At 46.0% G+C, this 8005-nt stretch overlaps 2 protein-coding genes across 3 annotated transcripts in view; one reads left to right on the plus strand and one right to left on the minus strand.

Moving 5' to 3' along the window:
- Positions 1–324: 324 nt before the first annotated feature.
- LOC108528354 (uncharacterized) lies at positions 325–1461 on the minus strand. The gene is made up of 2 exons (XM_017870146.1): positions 1134–1461; positions 325–1014 (listed from the first exon to the last, which is right to left on the minus strand). The coding sequence occupies exons 1-2, from the start codon at positions 1287–1289 to the stop codon at positions 862–864; spliced, it is 309 nt and encodes a 102-aa protein (XP_017725635.1). The 5' UTR covers positions 1290–1461; the 3' UTR covers positions 325–861.
- Positions 1160–8005, plus strand: part of CMTR1 (cap methyltransferase 1) — a 50273-nt gene continuing 43427 nt past the window's right edge. For both annotated transcript variants that reach the window (XR_001885106.1, XM_017870143.1), the window contains exons 1-2: positions 1160–1463; positions 3710–3848. Coding sequence is in view for 1 of the 2 variants with exons in the window: in XM_017870143.1 (XP_017725632.1) it covers positions 3713–3848 (136 nt within the window). In the remaining variant the exon portion in view is untranslated. The remainder of the gene's footprint in view (positions 1464–3709; positions 3849–8005) is intronic.

Below are 8005 nucleotides of genomic sequence, written 5' to 3' on the forward strand. Positions count from 1 at the left end.
AGCGAGTCTCCTGACTCAGCCTACTGAGTAACTGAGACTACAGGCGCGCACCACCACGCCCAGTTACTTTTTTTGTATCTTCAGTAGAGACGGGGTTTCATCATGTTGGCCGGGCTGGTTCTCGAACTCCTGACCTCAGGTGATTCGTCCGCCTCAGCCTCCCAGCGTGCTGGGATTACAGGCGTGAGCCACCGCGCCTGGCCGAGACATGGCATGTTTGATAAATTCAGGAGTCAGCATGGGGAGAACTAAGGGATAGCAGTACAAGGCATACCTGAAGAAGGCGTCATGCTGGAGGGTATCGGAGGCCATTTTAAAGACATTAGCTTTATTCTAAGAGCAATAGGACATCATTGATGGATTTTAATCATTGATGGGTTGTGACAGGATCAGGTTTAATTAATTTTAATTCCCTTTTCATAGATGTTGAAAATTTAAAAAATCACTTTGGTTTTGTGAAGAACGCATTAGAGGGATCACAACTGGAGAGTCACAGGGGTTTGGAGATTACTGGAGAAATTCTGCTGAGTCGGGGTGAGTGCATGAATTGTGGCAATGGGGATGGGGGTGAATGGATGGATTTGAAAGACAATTAGGAGGTAAACTCAATTAAGTGTATGAGAAGCTTTGGCGTATGAAGAAGAGGGAGACTCCTCAGATTTCTAGCTGGCTCAACAGGATGGATGGCAGCGCCCTTCCCCAGGAAAAAAGTGAGCTGATAGGAGAACATAAGGTGAAATTTGAATTCATGGGGTTTGAGGTGACTGAGTGAGGATGTCCAACAGACGTTTGGCCATAATGGCCTGAAAATCAGAAGAGAGGTTTGGGATGGAGAGCCATCTGTGTCCATATGGTAAGATGCTATGGGCGGCATTCCTTCTTTCCTCCCGTCCTTAGTTCAAAATCTGTTGAGATGTCCCATAGGCTGGATGTTGGGGATACAGCAGGGAATAAGAACACTGGGTTCTTGCCCTCAACCAGGTTACCATCTGCCTCTCGGAACTTGTTCTTAGTCTGTAAAATGAAGGTAATGATAAGATTAAGTAAGACGAGGTCGTGTGAGGGCACCTAGCACTTACAATTTTTGTATTGGTTTCTCTTCCTCAGAGCCGGAGGACGTGCTACTCACTGACTTTTGCTTTTGCAGCCTTTTCCCGGCGACTTTTCCGCGCAGGCGCCCCTGGACCTCCCAGGCTAAAGGGCGGAGCGGGCCAGAACCCCAGCGGCCTTTCCGGGGGCCAGGACCCGGCCGGGGGAGGAGCGGGGCGCGGCGCTGTCCGTGACGTCATCAGGCTGCGCTGCCCGCAGTACTGGACCCGAGCGCGACGGCGCGGCTGGCGGACCTGGGCTGGCTTGTGGGGAAACGAAACTGAGGGAGGAGGCGGCGGCTCTGGCAGCGGCGGCGACAGTGTCGGCCTGACCACCCCCCTCCGCTCCCCGGCAGCTCGCTCTTTCCCCTCAGCGTGAGTGCCGACGCGCGGCCCGGGGGGAGCGAGCGGGCGGGCGCGCGGGCTCAGCATCCTTCTCCCCTCCACCGCCGCCTGGGCCCCCCACCCGCGGTCGTGACTCTCCTCGCCTTCTGGCCCCTTATGTCTTCCCTCCTCCTCCCACCCCCAACGCCGGCTCCCTGGAGCCCGAGCTGCCGCTGACACACGTCTCCGCGCACACATTCACATGCTCACGTTATCTTCAAATGAAGGGACTGGCCGGGGGACATGGGAGCTTATCTCTCCTCTCTGTGATTAGGGGTGGCAGTGCCAAACCGAGGCCCAGGGAGAGAAGACTGCAGAGGGGATTTGAACCCCTTCTGTGCGGAAGCAGCAGGTAGAACCAGGCCACTTGCCTTCCGCTTAGAAGTTCCCTGCCAGAGCATTCTTCTGGCTTGTGTGGGTCACTTGAGCTTGGCACTGGTTAGCTGTGTGGCCTTCCCCTCTGCGGCTGCAGTCTTTTCCAGTGGAAGATGATAGGGTTTGATGAGATGATTTGGAAGGCCCAAATCTAAGGTGATGTGATTTGAGGAGGAGCATCCGCCTCTCCTGCCTTTCACACAACTATGCAACACAATCCGCTTTGAGTTTGCTGTACTTCCAAGTCTCCCCCCCCGAGTTACTTAAGAATTAAAAGCTTTTGGTGCTTGCAATGGCTAGAAGCAAGTTCTGTGATGAGCCTTCCTTTAGCTCACCCTGGGGGCCTTTTGCGGGTATTTAAGACTACCGGCTTAAAGTGAAATGTGGCTTAGCTTGGCCTCGCTTTCTGTTTGCTCAGTGTCTCCGGTTCTTCCCTGGGACACCCCCTGCCTGTGTCTAGTAAGAGGCTGCTTTCTCAGGAAGGTGGCGATTGTGCATTGGATTAATTGGCTCTTCCTTGAGATGGAGAGAACTGAAACATGTAATCCAGGGTTTTATGAGGTTGGGGGGATCAGTGACATTTTTGGGTTTCAATAGTTTCTTGCTGCACCTCGCCTTCCCTATGGATTGTTTCCCAGCTGGTTGCCCACCCTGTATCGAGTCCTCTTTTCTGAGTTCTCTACAGCCAATCATTTGTGTGTAAGCCACAGTGTATTCACTACTCTTGCTTGCTCTTTAACTTGATCATTGCTTAAGATTTCAGGGTTTCATAATCACTTCATTCCATCTCTTTTTTCTTGTGCTTACCTCTCATGTACCTAACCATGAGGATGGATGATTGATGGTGGCATGGTGCCTGTTTCCTTTCTTTCTTTCTTCTTTTTTTGAGACAGAGTCTTGCTCTGTCGCCCAGGCTGGAGTGCAGTGGCATGATCTCGGCTTGCTGCAACCTCCGCCTCAGCCATTCAAGCCGTTCTCCTGAGTAGCTGGGACTACAGGCATGTGCCACCACCTGGCTAATTTTTGTGTTTTTTTGGTAGAGATGGGATTTCACCATGTTGGCCAGGCTAGTCTTGAACTCCTTACCTCAGGTGATCAGCCCACCTCTTCTCCCAAAGTGCTGGGATTGTAGGGGTGAGCCACCACTCCCAACCGGTTTCCATCCTTTTTTGTGGAGGTGGATTTCTGTCCTTAAAATTGTTGTTTTTGTAACTCAGTTCTATGGGATAACTACCTCCAGTCCCAATAACTTTCCCACTCTTGTGTTTCCTCAGTCTTAAGCCATTCACTGCTTCCGTTCCTTACTCTGCTTAAAAACTTTCCCAATTCTTTGATGTTTTCAAATGTTATGAAGTAAACTAAAACGAGTATTTTTATGATATGTAATTTCTTAATTGTTCTGGTAAAATAATGCTGATGAAACAGTCATTCTGGGATGGTCCCTTCACCTTGGAAATATTGGTTAATATTTATTAGGTTTTATAGTTCATTTTCAGTGTACATTGTCATGCATGGCCAATATTGCATCAAAAGTATAGAATAACTACAAGTACCAAGCCTTTTCCCCCAGTGGCTTGTGGAGTTGATCCATGACTTTCTGTTATGTGACACCAGTGGCCCCAGAGCTGTCTCAGTCTGTGAGCACCACATTTTCCAGTAAAACAGCTATTATTGAAAACCAGCACCTGACCAGCATCCTTCCTAGACCTCATTCTGAGGAAGAGGCTATTCAAGTGCTGGCACTGGAAGATGTGTAGAGTTGCCAAATCTCATCCCATTGATGATTTACACTTTGGAATCCCTGCTCTGATCCCAGTGGCTCTGACCCAGGGGCAGCTGACTCTCTGGATTTATGGTTACAGTTAATGATGAAGAGGAGAACTGACCCAGAATGCACTGCCCCCATCAAGAAACAGAAAAAAAGAGTTGCAGAGCTTGCCCTGAGCCTCAGCTCCACTTCCGACGATGAACCTCCCTCCTCTGTCAGTCATGGAGCAAAAGGTACGTGTGCTTGTGTGGTCTGAGGCCACTGGCCATCTGGTTATTTGAACACACAGTGTCTGGTTGGAGCAGACTATAGTCCTTTGCCCCTTGGTCCCTTGAGGAAAATTAAGAATACTCTACAGAGAGATGTTGGCTATAGACTCTTTTCCCTTCCGCCATTCTCCTACTAAGAGTGGGGAAACTTGTTTTAAATAAAAAATGGTAATTTTTCCAGAAGTTGCTTTCTGTTGGTTGTCCTTCAGTAGGTGGCACTCTTGCTGCCTTAAACCAGTTAGAAGAAGTAGTGGTGAGCATTGAGTGCTCTGTGCCCTGAATAGCTGTTAATGATCCTGGGGCTCTTTTGTAAGGGAGGGCCTCTTGCTGCAGCCATCGAGCTAATTTTCACTTTTTTGCATGCATACTGTTTTCTCAATTCCTTGAGCAGTCGTGGTCAGAAACATCCAACTGTACTGGAGCATTGCTGTGTTCACTGTTTGCATTAAGCATCGAAGGATTTCACTAATCTGGTTGAAACTAGCATTTCGCTTTGCCTGCCTTTTAGGGTTCTTCACAGTTTCCATAGATGCTTTCTGAAAAATGATAAAATTTCTGGGAGCTTGCCTCAAATACCTCAAGGTAAATTTGCGTTTACCTTGACTTGCCAGCTGTATTAGTTTCCTAGGGTTGCTGTAACGAATTACTACAAACTGGGTGACCTAAAACAACAGACATTTATTCTCTCACAGTTCTGGAGGCTAATAGTCCAAAATCAAAGTATTGGTGGGGCCATGTTCCCTCAGAGGCTCTTGGGAAGACCTTCCTTACCACTTCTAGCTTCTGCTGGCTGCTGGCATTCCTTGGTGTTCCTTGGCTTGTGGTAGCATAACTCCAATCTCTGCCTCTATCTTTCCTCTGTGTGTGTCTGTATCCAAATTTCCCTCTTCTTATAAGGACATCAGTCATTGGATAGGGCCCACTGTAATCTAGTATTGCATTTGATGTAATCTGGAAAGATCCTATTTCTAAATTAGGTCACGTTTACAGGCTTTGGGGAGGATACCATATTCAACCCAGCACACCAGCAGGCTTGCATATTGGATCCTCTGTTGGATCACTGGGAAACTGGAATGAAATTTCGTAACAGATTGGTGACTGAAAAGGTGTGAAGCACCCTTCGAAGGTAGTAGGAAATACAGTTTATTCACAAGTGATAAGCTTATTGAAGGGCAGTTACTCATCAGCTGCTACTGAGAAGCTGGTCCAGAGAGAAGAAGCTTGACAGGTGGTACAGTGAGTGGAGCACTGGTGTGGCTGTAGTCCAGGCTGGATAAGAGACTCACTTGCAACTTTATGTGTGGAGGTATTCACACCTTTAAAGCAAGCTTGTCCAACCTGCGACCCGTGGGCTGATGTGGCCCCGAATGGCTTTGAGTGGGACCCAACACAAATTTGTAAACTTTACATTATGATATTTTTTGGGGATTTTATTTATTTATTTATTTATTTATTTATTTATTTTTAAGCTCATCAACTGCTGTTAGTGTATTTTATGTGTGGCCCAAGACAATTCTTCTTCCAATGTGGCCCAGGGAAGCCAAAAGATTGGACACCTCTGCTTTAAAGTCACAGTAGATTCCAGGGTAGGTAGGAATTGAAGTTCCTGAGTAGGAAGGCAAGAACTTATTGGACGCAATGGTTCTGGAGATTCTTGAGGAAAGGGAATTTTACCTCTCACCTGGAATTTGAGCAACTTGGTGAAGATAGAATCTCCTTGGATAGGGGTATTGGGAGAAATGGCCTGTAAGGGAAAAAGAGCATGTCTGGGGAACAAGTGATACCTGGTTCTAAGTGGATCTTGGGGGACATTTGCTCTCAAATAACATCTCTTTGAAGTAAGGAAAGGACAACTCCCAGGTAAAAGAAGGTAAGTGTTTAAGGGTAAGGATCCTTCAAGGAAACCATTCTGATTTGAACTTCAAACTTTTGTGACTGAATTGAGATGACTCTTCCTCCTTCTCTGGAAGTGGTACTATATGACTCAGTCAGGCTTGACTATTGCTGTTGTGTGTGTAGAATGGAAATCCAGGCTGGACATGATGGCGCATGCCTGTAATTCTAATACTTTCGGGGGTCGAGGTGGGTGGATTGCTTGAGCCCAGGAGTTTGAGACCAGCCTGGGGAACATGGTGAAAACCCATCTCTACAAAAAATGCAGATATTAGCTGGGCATGGTGGCATGCACCTGTAGAGCCAGCTACTCGGGAGGCTGAGGTGGAAGGGATACTTGAACCCAAGAGGTAGAGGTTGCACTGAGCCAAGATTGTGCCACTACACTCCAGCCTGGGCATCAGAGCAAGATCTTGTTTCAAAAAGAAAAAAAATGGAAATCCAGGGGTGTCCAGTTCCTTATATGTGCCACTTGGTCCTTTCATTTGCAGAAAATAAGATGGGAGGCAGAGGCAAACCAACATTTATAGATTTCCCTAGGTTAATTTATTTTAGGAAGGGGCAGCTCTGCATTGACACAGAAACTGAGGGCAGTATCTTTATCAGCAGAACTGCTCCCTGTGCCTTTTTTCCCACCATGCCTAGCCTGGAGCAAAAGCTCAGTAAATAGTTACTGAATAGAACTGATAAAAGGCAACAATACTATCTTTTCCAAGAAGCTTAACTTGCATCACAGTTTTCATTTTGCCAGTCTCCTCCAGTCTGCAGAAGATCATTTTATTAAGTACTTAGCATTTATATCATCTGTGTTCTGTATCAAATTCTCTTAGGTGTCCCCTGGACAGTATACCCTGGTGATTTGCTGTCTACATATCCCCTGAAATGTGTATGCAGCTTTCATATTCAAATCATTCTATTAAAGCAGGGGTGTTCCTATTTACTGCAGTCACTTCTACCTGAACATAATGTTCAAGTAGATGATTGAAAAATACTCTTTAGGGAGGACAATTAGAAAAACAAAATAGTAGTTACTATTTCTGTCTGTGTCTGCTAAATCAGTGTGATGACTCATTATTAGATCTATTTAGTTTAATCAGTGTGTTTATTTTACATTATTCACATGGCAGCTACATTGCCAGGTCAAAGACTGACATCTGGCCAGAGTAAAGAGGAAAAGGGATGTTGTTGTCAGGGCCACTGTTGCATCATGTGATCTTTTGAGTATTTTCAAAGGAGTTTGAAGGCATTTTCAAGTGTAAATACATTCTTGCACATTTGCTGTCAAATAACTTTTTGAAGGAAGGAGAGGCAGATGAGGTCATTTTGTTCTTTTTGGTGGTTTTTCACAGGGAAACTATGGTATAGACCCTAAGAAAACTCCTTCTCTCCTTAGCTGTGCATCTGGTGTGGGCTCCTGGCCCTGCTGCAGTGAGTTCCTTTGGAAGTTGCCGGGCTCCTTCACCAGTATCACATTAAAGGCGCCTTCCTCTCCACGAGGTTTAATTCTTTCCTAAATAGGCTATTTGCCCTGAAACACCATCGCTTTCCTGTCAGCCCAGATTCATGACCTTAATCAAAAGCTTCCTTTATCGGTATCTGTTTAAATTGCTTTAACAAGTTACCATTTGTCTGGCATGAAGGAGAAATTGAGTCTTTAAGCAGGAATGAGTTTATTTCACAACGGTTGTTAAGCAGCATGTGATGTTTATTAAAATTCATAATTTATTTTTTTGTATCTGTGTGCTGCTCACCTTGGCCACTAGTGGTTGGAGCCGCCCCCTTTGTTGTCACTGTCATTTTTTAAACATAGTATATGTATTCTTTTTCTGTTTTTAGAGACAGGGTTTCACTATGTTGCCCACACTGACCATGAACTCTTGAGCTCAGGTGGTCTTCCTACCTCAGCCTCCCAAGTAGCTGGGACTACAGGCACATACCACTGTGCCCAGCTTGTCACTGCCATTTTTAATTTTGGCATGTTTGTCCCATTGCTGTATTGCCATGTGAAAAATTTTGCCAACAGCCAGGAGACCTCTGTTCCCTCTGTAAAGTTGAATCTTTCTTCCTTGTAATGACTTAATAGTGATTTCTATCAGGTGGAGAAGAAATCTTAAAACTCTAAATACTGTTTTGGGCTCTCTGGTAGGTTTTAGGAGGGGAGTTCCCCGGGAGGTAAATGGGAATGCCGTCCAGCTTTGGCAAATTCTTTTTTTTTTTTTTTTTTTTTT

This window comes from Rhinopithecus bieti, unplaced genomic scaffold (assembly GCF_001698545.2).
Source record: "Rhinopithecus bieti isolate Rb0 unplaced genomic scaffold, ASM169854v2 scaffold_4553, whole genome shotgun sequence".
Lineage (NCBI taxonomy): Eukaryota > Metazoa > Chordata > Mammalia > Primates > Cercopithecidae > Rhinopithecus > Rhinopithecus bieti.

What these genes read in the sequence shown, in the direction of transcription:
- LOC108528354 (XM_017870146.1), bottom strand. Translation starts at nt 1,289, where the DNA reads ATGACGTCACGGACAGCGCCGCGCCCCGCTCCTCCCCCGGCCGGGTCC. An exon ending in AAAAGGCTGCAAAAGCAAAA is followed by an intron (nt 1,015 to 1,133) that starts GTCAGTGAGTAG and finishes TTCATTTTACAG; the next exon opens with ACTAAGAACAAGTTCCGAGA.